We start from the raw sequence: 16,630 nt of genomic DNA on the forward strand, positions 1-16,630 counted from the left end.
TGAGTGTAGAGATCTCGTTTCGTCGATGTAGGACAAAGGCTGCGTCACGTCCAGGTCGGCTGTGCCTGCTTCGCCCCCACGGAAGCTTAGAGGGTTGAGGCGTGCATGTGAACGCCACCGGGACACGCCGACAGTCATCATTGGTCTGCGACATTCGAGAGGCGGGATATTGCAGTTGCCTTCATTTTGTCTTGCAAACTTGATATATTTGTGTCGAGACGCTCTTGAGGCATCGTTCCGCGACTAGACTCAGGCACGAAGGAAGGCATGCGTGAAGGGAAGGTGCACCTGACTTGGAAGATGTGGTCTCATTTCCGTCCCATCACAAGCAGAAGAACACAAGCATGGCACCAGTCACTGCTGGGGACCACTTGGTCCGATACGTCTCCACGAATGATGGCAAAGTGATATTGGGCGAGCCCATGGTCAGCGAGAGCAAGCCGGATATCGATGCCCTGGTGCAAAAGGGCGGATTGAAGGTCAAAGTCCTCACGCCTGACTTGGAAGGTATTTTCGGTACAAACGCCTGTCAGGTCCAACGTCTGGCTGGTAGCTCGCTGGGAACCGTATTTGCTAGGGAGTTTAGGCCAGTAGCCTTAGCAGCTCTTGGGGCTTGAGTGCCAGAAAAGCGAGGCCAGTGGGTTTTGCCAATGCCATTGCTCGAATGTGACAAGCGTTTTTACCAGAACAGTAGGAGGTATTGACACTCGACAGACGAGTCTACCCAACATAAAACTACCGCAACCCCATCAAAGCAGCCACCCGATCCCTCTTCCGATCACCATACATGGCACCATACTGCTGAGCGGCAAGACTATTGTCATAGTGCCCCTGCTGCTGTTCTTGACTGACAAGGCCCTGATGCAGTATTTCCTTCTGCTCGGCCTCGTAGGCGGCTTGGTTCTGAGCGAGTTGCTGCTCTGCGCTCCCGCCTTGGTAGTGAGTGTTGGCGTAGGTGCTTGGTGTGTATTGGCCTTGCGACGATGGTGGAGGGTTGCAGGCTCGAGCACAGTAGAAGAAGTCGAAACGATGTTGGTGGGTTTGCGTGGCGAGGCGGGTGCGGTTGCAGTTTTCGCACTTTTTGCATGTGTCAGCAAGATTTTTCTCGTAGACTTGACGATGAGAACTCACCATATCGAACCCCGGACAGATCGTGCAGGCGTACAACGTCCCCCGTATAGGATACATCTGACAGCCTTTACAACTCGTCCAGTGCACACCTGCCTCCTGCGAAGCCTGAAACCGCTGGCCCACACCATTCATAACATCATTTGTCTGGCCCACAGACATCATGTCAAAGCGATGTCCAACTCCAGCGCCCCTATTCTTGCACTCGCCGCAAATGTCGTGGTCTGGACAAGTTTGACATCGCCATCTGATTCCTCGCAGTGGATTTGCTCCGCAACTATCGCATATCACGCCGTTGTGGACATCGTGTTGAGCGTGGAGGGATTGGTAGAACATGGCGGATTGGGTATTGAAGCCGAAGCCTGCGACGTCCATGGTGTTGTTGTAGCCGGTGATGCAGGCCGCCATGTTGGCTATAATTACGGCTTCTCAGCCTCTGTTATGTGTCCTGGGGTTCTTATTTTGGTTCGTGAAGCGTTATCGAGGGTTGCTAAAAGCGACTGAGATTTCCAAGAATTGCGTTTGGCGCAGTGAGTGAATGGCAGCGACAATGCCTTTTCAATGGCGCGCATTCTGCAAATTTATCCATTTTCATCTGGCACAGCATATCGCCCACGTCGTATCCGATCCAGAATAGTCACGCCTGTTCGGGAACACGACATGCCATAATCCAGCTGCAGAAGCAAGCCAATCTGAAGCCACACCAGCGTAATCAAGCCAGCTTTCTTGGCAGTGCGACTGACCACTGCGACATGCTGGTCGCGCAGCTGGTCTTCACACATTGGTTGATGAGATTGTTTTGACAACTCGTTTTGCTGGGCGCGGCGGTGTCTTGGTTGTTGCCACTACAAAGTAGCAGCCGGCGGGTGCAGGTCGTTGGCTTCCCTGGCAGCCCAGAATACCTGATCCGGACTCGTGCACTGCGCAAAGGCTATCAGACCAGGAGGCGACGGCTGTGGGTGGTGGGTGGTGGGTGGTGGGAGGGAGAGGTATTCCAATATAGACTGTGGACTGCAGTTGTACAGAGGAGGTTGAAGGGCGGTGTTGAATGGATTGATGTTGATACGGCATCCATTTCCCCGGGATTGTTCGACACTATTCGCAGAACAACAAGCAGAATATCAGGCGGTCTCGACGCTCGGTCGAATTGCATCTGAACAGTCAGCTCCTTCTGCCCCAAGCCCAAACTGCCTCAACCTCTTCAACTCCTTCTGCACATCCGGCAACAAATCCCGCTCAATCCAAAGCCGATTCATAACCAACCACCCAATCTCCTCCCCTCCCCCATCAAAGCCCTTCGCCAACTCCCTCAAATCAAACTCCCTCCCCTGCATCCGCATCGTCGACTTCAACAAGCCCGCTTCCTTGTCTTTAAGAAAGCCGAAATACGGTTTGGGGCCTTCGACGCGGAAAGTTCGGCAGACGCGGAGGAAAGGCGGTTCTGGAAGACCGTCGACGAAGCCGGAGTAGATTCGTGGGTAGGTGTCCCAGTGGGTGGCGGTCGCGAGGTCGTAGATTTGGAGGCGGAGTTCGGGTGGGATGCGGAGGATGGGGGCGTTTGCCGGATTGGGGAATTCCATTGGCGGGTGGTGATGCGTTGGAGGTTTGGCTGATGGAGATTGGTAAGAGAGATTCCGTGGAGTTTGGCAGGGCTGATGACCTCTTTTTCAAGTGCGGAATCGAGTGCTTCGGAGGATGACAAGGTCCGAAGGGACGAGGTGCGGGCTGGTGGCTGTGAGCGTTCGGTGACAGGTTGAAACCGAAGGAATTGGCAAGCCAGGGCGACGTCTGTCATTGTTATATACTTGTAAAGATTACTGAGCTCGGATTCGAGACGAAGTCATCAGACGTATAGAGTCTTACTTGAGCGCCTTGAAGTCTTGGTCGATGCCAAGAAAAAGGCGAGGCGAATATGTAAACAGAAGTCATCGATCGGAACGACTCGTTTTGAATCATGGCGTCACTGGCAACATCTTATGAAGCCAATTTGCAAGCTTCATCTTTTCGACTGGGCCAAGTCCTTCGAGTGGAGAGCAGAAGTCGCCCTCCCAGGAAGATAGTTCATGCAGCTTGAGTCCGACGACTGCTCCAGGCAGCTCGAAGGTCGATGTGGAACCTCCATTGTTGAAGGTAATCGAGCCGTTCGTAATGGCACCGTAGCGTACTGTGAGCTCCATGTTGACTCCTTCGACTTGCTCTTTGGTCGAGATTGTGAATTGTGGCGTCTGAAGGTATTTCCACTCCAGGGACTGCTTCATAGTTAGCTTCACATCTTGACCAGTCTTTTTCAAGACTGACCTGCAACTCATCATAGCCTTTTCGAACACTGCTAATTTCTAGCCACTCGTCCTCGACATCGATAGTGTCAAGACTCTGTTGCTCATAATGCTTTGCAAATCTGGCTTGAACGGCACGAATAAAGTCCGCGTTGCTCAACAAGATGTTTCCGACCGGCGAACTGACACTTTCAACTCCACGTGCCGTGATGAAAGGCTTTGCTGGTGAATGAAGGTAGTCCGGTATGATGTTCAAGTTCGGGCTCGACAGCAAGCAGGTTCCGTGGTGTAATGCCCGGTTGCGAGTCAGCTTGTACGCGGAGCCAGAGACCTTCAAAGGCTTTGGTGTATCGAAGTCGGTGGCCTCGTATGGAGTGCTGTGTGTGTCAGACGGATCAATGTCTGCACCGCGACTTCCCTGATCCAATACAATATCATGGCGTGCATTCACTCGGGCTCTGTCGATGCCACAATCTCGCAACGCCCGCACAACCATCTCTGCATGCTTGTCTCGGGTAAAGCTAGCAGATGGACATATGACCGTCCAGTTGACATTGCCTGAGTCATGGAACACAGTGCCCCCTCCACTGCGCCGCCGCACCAGGTCCACTGCCCCCAGGCCAGGAGGTTCCGTCTCGGGCGAGTCAGGCGATGAATTAAGCAAAGCTAGATTGGCCTCCAACCATGGATTCTGATTTCTGCCAATGATGATGCTCGGCCTGTTGACATAGAGGAAGAGGATGGCGGATTCCTGAGCGGCGTTCTGTAGAAGGTAGTGTTCGATGGAGAGGTTGAGATAGGGGTCATTGGATGACGAGATGTAGGACTGGACGGGCCTTGAGAGGCCATCCTGTGGCGAGCTGGATAGCCATCTCCTCGCTCCAAGTGGTGTCTTTGAAGCTCTGAAAGCGTAGGCGCTCCTGCAGAGAGCGTGCCGTAGAATCATGGAGCCATAATGTAGAGGTGACGATTTGCTGGGAGAGAAGATCCTTCAGGGATGGTGTGCGGAGCCGCTAGCCAATCTAGCTCCGTATGTGGCTTGCCAACGGCGGAGGCGAGCTACACCGACGTACAGCGCGCTTAGAACCAATATTACGCCGTGCAACGCCGGAAAGTGAGTGAAATGTAGATATAATACAAGATAGATGCAGAGTGAGATGTTTTATCCCGGTGAGGCTCTCCCCCTCGTCAGCCCTACGAACGGGGCATTCTCCGCCTGAATCGCTAGCGGCGGGACTGGCCGCCCCGTGAAACGTTCCTGCATATGGCGGCGTTCCTGCAGCGTGAAGTCGCGCCTTCCTTTTTGGCTTCACTCGAGGAAGCGACTCTCCTCCACCCGCCGCGCCTGCACTTCTCTCGCCCTCGCCGCGCACCCCTCCTCCGCCCCGAACATGCGGCCATGGCGTCCGACACCTCCAGCCAGCCGTCCAAACCGCCCATGACCTCCCCCGAACTCGTCGCCTTCGTCAAGAAAGAGCTGGACGCCGATGAGGAGCGCCAGGCCAAGGTTGCGTCCGCCGGCGCCGGCGAGGTCCCACGCGAGTCGCAGACCGGTTCGACGCTGGATCTGAGCCACAAGAACATCAGTAGCCTGCCCGTGGAGGTCATAATATTAATCAAGGACAAGGTCGAGAGGTGAGGCATTGGATGGCCCATTGAGGGGAGAGGGGCCGCCTGCTGACCGTAGATCAGGCTCGCTGTATCGCACAACCCGCGCATCTCTTTGCCCGTCGAAATCTACCAATGTGACCGCCTACGGTATCTCAATCTACGATGGAACAAGTTGAGGCAGTTTCCGGACGCGGTATGTGGGCGGGTGGGGTTAGGGGGAAGAATAGAGGGCTGATGTGACACAGGTGCTTTCGCTGCCCAAGCTGGAGATTCTGGACATCAGCAAAAATGCCATTGAGGCTATACCGGAGGACATAAAGCGCATGATCAATCTCAAGTTCTTGGCCGTTGCGCGCAACCAGATCAAGCGTTTGCCTCTTGCGCTGGGCGAGATGAATCTGGTCAAGCTTAAATTCGACGAGAACCCGATCGAATTCCCTCCGCTGGATGCTCTCAAGCCGAATGCTGACCGTGCTGCTTCGATGATCGAGTCGGAGAAGGACAAAGACATGTGCCAGCAGGTTAAACGCTTCATGCGAGCTGCAGCAGTGAGGCAGAAGATGCGCACTACTTCGGAGGAGGACATGAGGTACATCGGATTACATTACGCTTTGGGCAAAGACTGACTTGTTTGCAGCGAAACCAATGCCGAGACTCCTCGCCCACCAAGGCGTGGCGTTACCGGTGGTCGATTTCCTGTACGGCCAAGCGTCAGCGGCATTGATAACTTGCCAAATCCCATCGGAGACTCGCCGCCAAATATACCACCGCCCATTCCACAACGATCCCATGCTCGTGGCATATCGTCCAACGTTGCACCGTCCATGGCTAAGCGCCCGCCCCTCTCGACCATCGTCACGGGTGGGCTGGACAGCAGCAGGAGCAGAAGCGAGACAGTGGCTACCTCTGCAAACATTCGCAACCGTCGCCAAGGCTACGTTCCACGCAAGAACGCGAACATGATGTCGCTGAGTGAGATGTCAACGCATATGTCTGCCAGCCCGGCACCCTCCGCACCACCACCGACTGCTGCTCTAACGCCACCACATTCTAGGGCCCCAAGCTCAGCTTCTAGCTACAGAGATTACCTTGCTCCTGGAAGCGGTGGTGACTCCGGTGCACCAAGTCCGGTTGATGGTCCTGTTAGCCGAGCAAACCTCTCTCGCAGACTGGCTAGCCTCCCCGAGAGTCGCAACTCGAGCCTGCCGACCATCAACTCTATTCGCGCGGTCAAGCGAGTATTATACATGCTCTTCCATCTTTACAGGCCCGTCGCGGACATCACATTACTGCTCAAAAGTGGATCACCCATCCGCAACCGTCGTGAAATCCAGCTCTTCAACGCCAACTCTACAGTCGAAGACCTGGACAGGCTCATTGTGGCTGCCAACAGCACCATGGAGCGTAATACCGAGATTGACGCCACTTTGCTTGCTGATATTATCCGTACCGGCATCAAGGCCTTGCGGAAGTACATCTCCCTTGTGAAAGATCTCTGCCGGGAGCGACAGCACACGATCAGACAGGTCGATGCCTTCCATGTGCGTTTGGTACTGAACGCAGCTCATGGCACGATCATCGAGGCTCGCAACGTCTGCCATCTTCTAGGCTTCAGGACCAAGGCTTTGTCGTCCAGAGATACACTGCGAGTGTCGACTGCTGGCAGCAGTCGCACGGTGACGCCGACTCAACCCAGATCCACTAGCACTCGCAGACGAGGCGCTACCATTCTACAACCTGGCGGAAGCGTCACCAACCTCCGCGGGATGGCACCTCCCGTACCATTGCACATCGGCAGTCGAAGCAATACCATGACTTCCATGAGCGCCGGAGTAATACCTCGCTCGAACGACTCCTTCATCAATCTGGCTTTACACAGCAATGTACCGTCTCGCAGTAACACCATGCGGAGTGTGACGACAGAAAGCGATCATGAGGATGGCGGCGAGAAGTTGTATCTCAAGATGAAGCAGTGTTGCGACCTTGCTTCGCAACTGCTTCCCCCAGTGCATTTGGACCTCGTATCGAGAAAGCAGTTCGCCGACCGTACCGACGCCGCTTCGCCATCTCAGTATTACAAGTCAGCGATCGAAAAGTGTGACTCCGTCATTACGAACAACAACAACCTTCTGTCTCGCCTCAGAGCGATGAAAGTCGGCGATTCTGCCAGGCATCAGAGAGAGCTCGCCCAGATGATCGAGAGCTTTGGAAGGGTAAGTGGCCCCATTGACAGTCGAAAATACTACCTAATTCTGTTCATACAGGACTGGACCAACTTCGTCTCGGAGATTGTAGAACTCACAAACAAAGACCTCCCTGTCGGTCACATTCGGAAGACGCTGAAGCCTCTCCAACATGCGGTCAAGGAAGCGAACCGAGCGGCTCTCTTGCCGGCGCAGACTTCATCAGCAAGGCCACCACCATCTGCTTCCATCCATGGTGGTTTCCCCACAGCGCTGAACACAACCATGACGCAGACGAACAGTCATGTGCCACCAGGTAGGATTCATTCATCTGATGCTCTGTCGTCAAACAGCCAAACTCTTCCAATGGAGATGGTCTTTGACTGCGCTCCCAATAATATGCTGACACTCTTACAGTACCCGCGACGCCTCTTGGCGCTGCTCTTGGCCCGGCCGTTCAGGCGACTGTGCCACCGACGCCAACCACTGCCATCAGCTCGCCTGAGTACTATTTTCCCGACCAGCCGCGCACTCGACCGGCGCCTGAGCGAAGCCAGACTACGCTTCCACTTCCGAGCTATCCACGGCGTGACCGTTAACAATCTTGAGGTGAGTCAGTATAGTTTATATGCTTTCCTGTGCGGCGGGCGGCGGTGGCGAGCAGCGGAGCGAGCGAGCAATGCGGATACGACAATGATTTCTGAGTAACGCGAACGACCGATTTCATTCACGCCTCTTGTTTGATTACACGAAAAGCGAGAACACGAAAGACGAGGACAGCGATTTGAGCTGCACGTGGGACTTCTCTAATGACTCTTGCTGTATCTTGGGATTCGTTGGAGCGCATTCAGAGCAACGGAGCGAACGCATATGGGACGCTCAAGGAGAAAGGAGTTTCTTGTAACTGTACTTTACGACTCATGGGCGTCTGGGAAAAGCAAGGGCGGCAGGATTGGCAACGAGATACCCAGGCGTCTTGTATGAAATGTGTATACTACTTCTCGCGCACTTGACCTTTCACCGAGTGCCCGTTCATTGTTTGAATTTGATAATCCTTGGTTCATTGAAGAGCTAGGTAGGTAATGTCGACGAAAGTGCACGGTCCGAGCCGCGAGAGAAGTTCGAAGTCTTGGAAGATTTCGTGCTGCTGCTCTTCAACAACAACGGCTACATGCGAGTTGGAGAATCAACATGGCCGACCAAGGAAGAAAGACAGCGCTGAACAGGAGGAGCATCGGACTCGCGATGGACGCCACGGAGCGAAGTCTTCGCCTGGTCTCGCTACCTCCAAAGTCCTGAACCGAAGACACCCCCTCTTGCCTCAGGACAAACCAAGCAAGTCGTTTCGATGCAGAAAAAACCTCCACTCCATCGCCCTTCAGCGCCTCGACCACAGTCTATCGGTACTATCACACGACCTTATCAGTACCATTCGCTCCTCTCCACCAGAAAGGGTTGAAAAATGAAAAAATCACTCACCTTATGAAACCCAATCTCCTCCGCCTTCTCCCGAAACGCCTGACGAGACATATTGATGCCGTACTTGCGGATCAGGCCGGATTTCTTCTTGTCGCCTGTTACGCGGCTATCGTCCACCCATTCTGTTAGCAAGTCCTTGAGTCGTCGCGTGCGTGCGTGCGTGGTGTGGAATTGGATGGGATGTTTACCAGCCGCGAGAGCCTTTGCCGTAGGTGCGCGGGCGGGAGTAGAAGACTGTGTCGTGGGACATTTTGTGGCGGCGTTTTGGTGGGGTTGTTGTTGGGGGTGGAGGTAAGGTGTGATGGGGATGGGCAGGTGAGGGAGAGGAATTTTGGGTAGGTGGCGAGGTGTGGTGTGCGTGGCCATCAAGGTCCTGAGAATGAGAGGGCTTGGCATGGGTTGGGGGGTTTGGCGGGATCTCGCACTGAAAGGAGCTTGGAGAAGAGGAATGCATCTTTGTGAGTGTTTTCATGTGTACAGGAGCCGATTTCAGGTAGGTTTGTTGTCGCTGTGGTCTGCGATTCTATGGGGCCTGGTCAGCGCCTGGCGCATATACCTCGCAGCACGACACTCAGCCTCGGGAGTCAGGTCAGACCTCGTCCGACATTCCTTCTTCATGGTATCTGGACGAGTCGAAGGCCTGAAATTCTGGACATGCACGGAACGAAACCCATCTTGGTCGAGAAGATAGATTTGACGATTGGCAACCCTTCTTGGATTTCTGGATTTCTGGACAACGACCTCAGCAAGACACACCGATCGCTCACGGCTTCAGCCGACGTGCACCTGACTAAAATCTCCTTCGAAATGACGATTGAAGAATCGGGGATGCGATGATGCCTCAAGCGTCCTTCATTCGAAGCCGGTGATGTTCCGTAGGGCCGAGTGGATGAAGTGGTTTCCCAATTCGAAACCAGTCGCCAAAGCCCGTCGCCACCTATCTTGACGCTTATCAATGGCATCCCCATCACTCGGGATCCCGAGCTCCTTCCCATACTCCGCAGGGACTGCCCGTCTCCCAGCAAGCGACCTGCATGGCTATGGCCGTCTTATCGATAGGCAGCTTCCATTTCCAGGCGAGAAAGCGTCCCTGGAGTTGCTCCTGAAATTCGAATCCACGACTCTCATCCTCCAATCCCCCGCCCTGACCATCTTCCCCCAACACCCCTCCCACCACTCTCAAAAACCTCCCTCTCACTCCCCAACTCCGCCCTCGGTACCACCGATCCCCCATCCCCATGTCCATTCTCCACAACCCTCGGCGACAAAGCCTCGTACTTCAACCCCTTGTGCACCAACACCCCATTCAACTTCCCGACATAGACATCCCTTTCCTTCTTCAGTCTCTTGATCTTCGTTCGGAGGACTTGGATGGCGATGAGGCAGCACATTAGGAGGATGCCGAGGGTGATGCCGATGCCGATGGCACAGTTGCGGATTGTGGTTTCGCGGATGGAGAAGTTGTAGGTGGAGGTGTCGGATGGGGAGGCGGATGCTGTTGGGGTGGAGGGTTGGGTGGGTGTGGAAGACATTGTTGGATCGGTGGGGTCGCATATACGGTATGTGCTCTTGTAGACTGCTTGATCGAAGAGCGGAGGAGGGATAGAATAATGAAGGAAAGAGATGCAAGGAAATGTACAGACGCGGACTTACAGACCCTCATGGCTGTGCCTCTCATGCGCGTCCGCCCTTGGTCTCCATACTTGAGGCTGAACAGAGGCCGCCGGCGTCTACGTCGAGTTGTGTGGCGCTGAGCGTTTGAAGTCATTGTCCTACGCGCCCAAGCCCCGTTTTGTGAAACACGCCCCCACCGGCGGCTAGCTGCCAAGCTGTTTGGGTATGCTCTCTTCATGTTGATCTTCACTGACGAGGATGGCAACGAGGGGTCCGGAGTGGTTGGAAACCGTCACTGCTGGGGAAATATAAAGCTTCGGCTGACGAGTGAACTCTGCTGCCCGTCGTTTCCTGGACCTCGTCAGCTAAGCTTACCATTGAATTGGGAAAGAGGAAGGGGGTTTGTTAAGAATATCCTTTATTGATGCTCCCATATTTATGTTAGTCTATGCTCGAAGCTAGACCTGCCAGCTTCACGAATCATGTTTTTCTATGTACAATTCTTCTTCCAACGACCCCAACCATCATCCACGATCAAGCTAGTTCTTCACTCCACCATCTTGAGCCTTCTCATCGCCGTCCATATCGCCATCATCGTCGCCATCCTCATCGCCACCCTCATCGCCACCCTCATCGCCACCCTCATCGCCACCCTCATCGCCACCCTCATCGCCACCATCCTGGCCACCATCCTCGCCCTCCGCATCCCCATCTTCATCCCCATCACTATCCTCATCATCCTCCCCCACCGGAAACCTACACAACCGACACCGACACCCCCCAACCCACCCCTCACACACGACCCGCCTCTTCTTCCCCGCCTTCTCCATCTCCACAGCCTTGCGCTTCATCGCCTGCTGCTTATCCGCGGGAGCATTGTGGGGCTTGCTGTCCCGACGCGCGGAAGCGAAACGGTACTTGGAGCTTCGGCGACGACCTTCATTCGCGGAAGACTCTGCTGCTTCGCGTTCTTCGAGGGAGGGGGGAGTTGGGTGGGAGGCGTCGATTCGGCGCTGGTGTTGGGCTGGGGAGGAGGCGGTGGTTGTTTGGGTGGAGGTGTTGAGGATGGGGCTGTTGTCTTCCAGAATTCGGCGGGGGAAATACACTTGGGGTGGGTTTGGAGCTGGAGGGTTCTGCGGTAGGTTCGGAGCTGGAGGATTTTGTGGTGGGTTCGGAGCTACGTTCTGCTGTGGTGGGTTTGGAGCTGGGGGGTTCTGGGGTGGGTTTAGAACCGGGTTGTGCTGTGGCGGATTTGGAGCTGGATTGTGTTGTGGTGCACTCTGGGCGCCGTTGCCTTGTACCGGATTTGGAGCCGCGTTTCCCTGGGATGCATTCTGAGCAGCATTGTCTTGTGGTGCGTTGTGAGCCATGTTGATCCTGTTGCGGTTGGCTTCGTAGAGTTGATGGTTTGGAGTTGCTTTGGTCTGTTTGTTGTCTGTGATTTTCTGGTGTGTTGCTTGTCGCTTTTCTGTCTTGTTTGTGAGGCCTGCCTGGGAGAGAAAAAGAACCTCCTCCGAGTGCACATTGATCTGCTTATATACCTCTCCGACGATCGAACTTCCTACCTCCTTCGTCAGACATCTATCTGCCAAGATGGTACTTACTGAGACCCGGACAAAGCCAAGTTGAGACGACAGGCTACTAATAGCTTGATGTCTTGACTGCAAATTCGTACGTAGCTTGGCGCCCGCACATTGTCGTAGCAAGAGGTCGATGATATTGATGCTCTCGAGACAAATGTGTTAGATAGTATCGTTGAATTTGACACACGAAACTACATGTGGCCGACCACAAGACCAGAATCTAGAAACACATCAGTCTCAGTTTCGAAAAAGTATCAAAAAAGGTCTCAGACTCACCAACATGAACCGCCTGTCCAGTAATAGACGTATTTTGCGCAAGATCAATGAATGCCTGAGCACATTCCTCCAAGTCGGTCTGTCAAGACACACAGTCAGTCAGCATCAACCTCTCCCACTTCCCACAATATCTCAACTCACCTCCTTCTTCAGCGCTGCGGCGTTCTTCAAAGCATTGATCCTCTCCTCTCCATAGAGATTTCCCCAATCTGTCAAAAGCAAACCCGGCAAAACCGCATTGATCCTAACCTTTGGACCCTGTGTATTCGCCAAACACTTCATCAAATGGATCTGCGCAGCCTTCGTGACGCTGTACGCCATACTGCTCCCGCTCAGACTCTTCCCAGCGACAGAGCTCGTCATGATGAACACGCCGCCATCGGGATTGCTGTTGAACGTGGGCAGGGCCTCTTTGAGAATCGCGTGATTGCCTTTGACGTTGGTATTCCAGCACTTGTCCCATTCCTCATAGGTCATGGCGTCCAGGTCTTTGAAATCGGAGAATTTGGTGAAGCCGGCGTTGCCGATGATGATGTCGAGGCCGCCGAAGGCTTTGATGGTTTGGCGGACGCAGTTTTGGATGTCTTCGACTTTGCCGCCGTCGCCTTTGATCACGGTTGTCTTTACGCTGGATTTGGATTCGAGTTCTTTCGCGAGCTCTTGGGCGGGCCCTTCGTTATTGGCGTAGTTGATGGCAACATTCGAGCCTTCGGCGGCGAACTTTCTGGCTATCACCGCACCCAGGCCTCTGAGTAGAGAGTCAGCGTTGATTAAAGGCGCGAGTGGGAGAAAAGTATGCGAGTGAGCCGACGCCTTACCTGGAGCCTCCAGTAATGAGAACATTCCTTCCTTTCAAAGCGTAAGGCATTTTGCGCAGCAGAGAAACAAGTGCAGGTCCAATTGTCCTGCTGAAAAGGTATAAAAGAGTGAAGTGAGGTCGGCCGGCAGGGCAGGCATGGAGCCATACCCCGCCTATCAGCACACCGTAGCTGCCGAGAGAAGCTTTCACTTCCGAGGGTGGGTAGGTAATAATCATCTCTTACGACCGAGCTCTTTCTTCAGGATTCGCGTCTAGTGTTCTCGTATAAACGAGAGCATCATGGTGTTTCTGCCCGCTCGAAAAACACACTCGGATCCTATCCGAAGTTGAAGTCTTCGCCCAAATCGCCCAGGTCGTCCATCCCGCTCATGCCGCCCATGTCAAGGCCCGCAAAGATGTCCTCTTCTTGATTCTGTTGTCCGACCTGCTGGCCGTTGTTTTGCGTCGAACTCAGAGTAAAGTCCATGTCGCTTAGAAGTTGGGACTGGTCAATGTCCATTGCGCCGGTGTTAACAGCCATGTTTGCGAGGTCCTCGTTCGTCGGATTCGAAAGATCGAGCTGCTGCTCAAGGCCGGTCAAGTCGTTCTGGTTGATGGCGGCATCCACACTCGTGCCATCGCCATTACCAGGCAAGTCCAGCCCAAGTTCCTGCATCATTTGATCGGCTGCTGTCTGGTCTTGGATCTGTTGCATGGGGATCGCCATTGGAGGAATTTGCACAACTGCAAGCTGGGCTTCGACTCTTCGACACAAACGAACGAGTGCCTCAGCTTCGGCCACTTCCTTCTGCTTGACGCTCTGAATGTCTGCTGCAACGAGCGCAATGCTGTTACGGAGGCGGGTTGTGACGCAATTGGGATGGCTCTGTTGCTGTGCAGCCATGGGCACAGGGACAGGGACACAGACCAAAGAAGTGCATACATCCAGGGCTGTCGGGGCATTCGGGCTCTGTGACAGTTCTTGTACCATGACATCGCGAAGAGCCACGCCATCTAGAAGCTGGCAGGCTAAAGCAAATTCTTTGTAAGTGTATCTCGGCGGTGGATTTGGCGGGTTTGATGGGGTCGATGACCACTCGACCAATTCCCGAATGCTTCGACGAATGCGGTTCTGTACGCTACCATCTTTCTGGTAAATCTCGTCAAGTTCGTGCTTCTGTCGGCTGAGTGTTCGCTGTTGATAAAGATATTGCTTGAGCACCTGGCTCAAGTCTGCAGCCTTCTTCTTTTCCGGTTGTCGGCGAAGAAGCTCCTGTAGCGACTCGTACAGTGGTGTTGCGACCATGGTAAGTATGGCAACGTGCATTGCTTTGGTCTCTGGCGGGGAGCTTTTGGGGAGGTTGAGCAGCTTGTCGAGGATATGAAGGAGCACCTCGGTGTCATTGTGGTCCTCCCAAGAATGCTCCGCCAGCCATCTCAGACCCATGACCAACGAAGGCAGCAGGAAGGGCTCCAGAAGCAGTTCTAAGCCCCCTTTGAATGTCTTGATCGACAGCGCATTGGTCCGGCAGGCCAGTATACTCTGCTCGAAGAGGGTTGGCACAAGCTGGTAGAATGCCTGGGGTGAGCACTGCCGCATGACATCGTCGCCGATACCGCTGGTCTCTCCGTGCTCGTCAACGGCGTAGAGTCCTTCGATCCACTTCCCCAGCTGTGACGCTTGCTCTGGCGACAGCTCATTGAGAGGATTTGAGATGGACATGTCGTCCAGAAGCCGAGCCACGAAGCTGTCGGGCAAGATGCCAATATCTGCGCCTTTCAGATCATAACGATGGATGACCGTAAGAGCGAAGAGCAGGATAGAAGCGAACTCCTCGTAGGATGGGGTGAATTCAGTCTGTTCTTGATCGTGGATCCAGTCGTTCAAGAGTGTGCATATTGGCAAAAGGAGCATGCCTGGCTGCGCAAAGATCATGACTATGTCGATGCGGGAGACTTTCTTCATCAACCAATTGCAGACCGACTTCAGTGACATGGTGTCTTTGCTCATGCAAAGATTCGTGACCGTCTCGACGATGCAATTGGCGATTGCCCCAGCATTCCCCTGGAAGGCATCCAGATCTTCGATGTGGTTCTCGAGGCGGCTGATGTTATTAGCGCATTGAGCAACCAGCGCATCTTTGTTGTGTCTCGTTACACGCGGCAGAGCTATGGATTCCTGTAGGATACTGCTGATCGTACCCTCCGAAACGAGACCATGAAGGGCGCATGCCTGTAAGAATTCCAGGCGAGCACCCTTTAGGCTGTCTCTGATCTGGTTGGCACCAGGCGTGATAGGTGCAAGTGGATCCATGCTGATATGTCCTCCAGGGATCAGTGTCATCTGAATGCAAGACTCAGCAGTCATGGGCGGCGCGATGCTTCTTGACAGCATGGAGATGATATGGGGTACTTTGTTGCAGAGGAATGACTGGATAATGCGGACATCTTGTCTCGATTCCTTCCGCAGCATCGCGTTCGTGAGGCAGTCGAAGGAGGCGACAAGAAGGTCAGATACCTGCATCTGCACATCATTGGGAGAGCGGCCGTGCAGATAGCTGTAGACTGTCATGTCATCGGTGAGTGGCCTCGCTACCAGTGCAGCATTGAGCCAAACGAAAGCTGCTGCTCTTGACGGGATGACGGGGATCTCCGGAATGGAATCGAGGATCTGCTGGTCTGTCCACTGGGGCTCTCCGTTCTTATCCAGCGGGATGAACGGCACAGATCCGGTCACCATTCTCAGTCGGCCAGCAAACTGCGAATTCATCCACTGGAGGATGTGGGTGTCGAAGTTGACCAGTTCTGTTGTGACCGCGGCACGATGCTCTTTCCACCATTGCTGCTTCATGACTTCGCGCATGCTGGCATTGTCGAAGACTGCAATGGCCAGTTTACCTAGCGCTTCGTAACTTCCGAATGTGATGGCATCGACAGTGTGGAGTCCACCGCCTTCGAGTTGCTTGACGACTTCGTAGTCGTTGACCGCCTTGAGCCAGCGATAGATAGTCTGGACCAAGCTCCAAATCTCGAGGGGTGCCGTAGGTATGTGGGTGGTAGAGTACATTTGCATGAGTATGGTGAAGATCCTTTCTTCGCATGATGGCATTCCTGTGTATCCAGTCGCAACAGGGGCTTCCGGGTCGTCTCGGCCGTAGAGTGAGCTTCTGAGCAAGGCAAAGAGAAGGTCTCCTGAGCCAATGTACTTCTCGTTGATGAGGCCTCTCGCATAGGGGAATAAGAAGGGGTCATCGGCTCCGACTTTGGACGATCGAAATGCAAGCAACGCCGTTGCGATCTCGCCCGCCTTGGCTTTCGTTTGCCTCGTCTGAGATGACTCGGAGGCTTTGCAAGCCGCCAGAAATTGATTTGGCATTCTTCGCTTCAAGAGGGAGGTCTTGATCGTGTCGTGCCATCGCTGTGCGGCCTCGCTCTGCGGCTTTGGATCATTCAGCCACGGCATCTTGATTGTATTTTCTGCAATTAATGGAGGTTCAGTTTCGAACGCCGAGTGATATTTGGAGAGTCAGGAGTGTTCGGTATGGAATATCGAGTCGGATGATCATGGGCAACGGCGGCTGGCAGAGGTGTGTAGGGAACCGGCTGACCGCATCGCCGCGTGGTCGCTTCTTTCTTGTTATGTAGTCGGAGATGGAACGACCACGTGAGGCACGTTTCTAT

The 16,630-nt window shown here is 54.0% G+C and overlaps 9 protein-coding genes across 9 annotated transcripts; 1 reads left to right on the plus strand and 8 right to left on the minus strand.

Moving 5' to 3' along the window:
* Window positions 1-735: 735 nt before the first annotated feature.
* Window positions 736-1,536, minus strand: M409DRAFT_30880 (uncharacterized protein; the record flags this gene model as incomplete). Its single annotated transcript, XM_033810109.1, has 2 exons — window positions 736-1,077; window positions 1,132-1,536. 2 exons carry the CDS (start codon window positions 1,534-1,536, stop codon window positions 736-738), a joined length of 747 nt encoding a protein of 248 aa, XP_033659489.1.
* Window positions 1,537-2,249: 713 nt separating this feature from the next.
* Window positions 2,250-2,708, minus strand: M409DRAFT_30881 (uncharacterized protein; the record flags this gene model as incomplete). The annotated part of the gene is made up of 1 exon (XM_033810110.1): window positions 2,250-2,708. The coding sequence occupies one exon, from the start codon at window positions 2,706-2,708 to the stop codon at window positions 2,250-2,252; it is 459 nt and encodes a 152-aa protein (XP_033659490.1).
* A 372-nt stretch (window positions 2,709-3,080) lies between these two features.
* M409DRAFT_71547 (uncharacterized protein) lies at window positions 3,081-4,350 on the minus strand (the record flags this gene model as incomplete). The annotated part of the gene is made up of 2 exons (XM_033819223.1): window positions 3,081-3,377; window positions 3,427-4,350. The coding sequence occupies 2 exons, from the start codon at window positions 4,348-4,350 to the stop codon at window positions 3,081-3,083; spliced, it is 1,221 nt and encodes a 406-aa protein (XP_033659491.1).
* A 453-nt stretch (window positions 4,351-4,803) lies between these two features.
* On the plus strand, window positions 4,804-7,797 carry M409DRAFT_61496 (uncharacterized protein; the record flags this gene model as incomplete). The annotated part of the gene is made up of 6 exons (XM_033814783.1): window positions 4,804-5,039; window positions 5,097-5,208; window positions 5,261-5,604; window positions 5,653-7,228; window positions 7,280-7,514; window positions 7,616-7,797. The coding sequence occupies 6 exons, from the start codon at window positions 4,804-4,806 to the stop codon at window positions 7,795-7,797; spliced, it is 2,685 nt and encodes an 894-aa protein (XP_033659492.1).
* Window positions 7,798-8,595: 798 nt separating this feature from the next.
* On the minus strand, window positions 8,596-8,927 carry M409DRAFT_30884 (uncharacterized protein; the record flags this gene model as incomplete). Its single annotated transcript, XM_033810111.1, has 3 exons — window positions 8,596-8,604; window positions 8,678-8,783; window positions 8,866-8,927. The coding sequence occupies 3 exons, from the start codon at window positions 8,925-8,927 to the stop codon at window positions 8,596-8,598; spliced, it is 177 nt and encodes a 58-aa protein (XP_033659493.1).
* An 874-nt stretch (window positions 8,928-9,801) lies between these two features.
* Window positions 9,802-10,209, minus strand: M409DRAFT_30885 (uncharacterized protein; the record flags this gene model as incomplete). Its single annotated transcript, XM_033810112.1, has 1 exon — window positions 9,802-10,209. The coding sequence occupies one exon, from the start codon at window positions 10,207-10,209 to the stop codon at window positions 9,802-9,804; it is 408 nt and encodes a 135-aa protein (XP_033659494.1).
* A 621-nt stretch (window positions 10,210-10,830) lies between these two features.
* Window positions 10,831-11,661, minus strand: M409DRAFT_30886 (uncharacterized protein; the record flags this gene model as incomplete). Its single annotated transcript, XM_033810113.1, has 1 exon — window positions 10,831-11,661. The coding sequence occupies one exon, from the start codon at window positions 11,659-11,661 to the stop codon at window positions 10,831-10,833; it is 831 nt and encodes a 276-aa protein (XP_033659495.1).
* Window positions 11,662-12,065: 404 nt separating this feature from the next.
* On the minus strand, window positions 12,066-13,018 carry M409DRAFT_71549 (uncharacterized protein; the record flags this gene model as incomplete). Its single annotated transcript, XM_033819224.1, has 4 exons — window positions 12,066-12,094; window positions 12,151-12,229; window positions 12,292-12,898; window positions 12,969-13,018. 4 exons carry the CDS (start codon window positions 13,016-13,018, stop codon window positions 12,066-12,068), a joined length of 765 nt encoding a protein of 254 aa, XP_033659496.1.
* A 268-nt stretch (window positions 13,019-13,286) lies between these two features.
* Window positions 13,287-16,325, minus strand: M409DRAFT_71550 (uncharacterized protein; the record flags this gene model as incomplete). The annotated part of the gene is made up of 1 exon (XM_033819225.1): window positions 13,287-16,325. One exon carries the CDS (start codon window positions 16,323-16,325, stop codon window positions 13,287-13,289), a length of 3,039 nt encoding a protein of 1,012 aa, XP_033659497.1.
* Between the last annotated feature and the right edge of the window lie 305 nt (window positions 16,326-16,630).

The sequence above is a fragment of the Zasmidium cellare genome, assembly GCF_010093935.1.
Source record: "Zasmidium cellare ATCC 36951 unplaced genomic scaffold M409scaffold_76, whole genome shotgun sequence".
NCBI classification, from domain to species: domain Eukaryota; kingdom Fungi; phylum Ascomycota; class Dothideomycetes; order Mycosphaerellales; family Mycosphaerellaceae; genus Zasmidium; species Zasmidium cellare.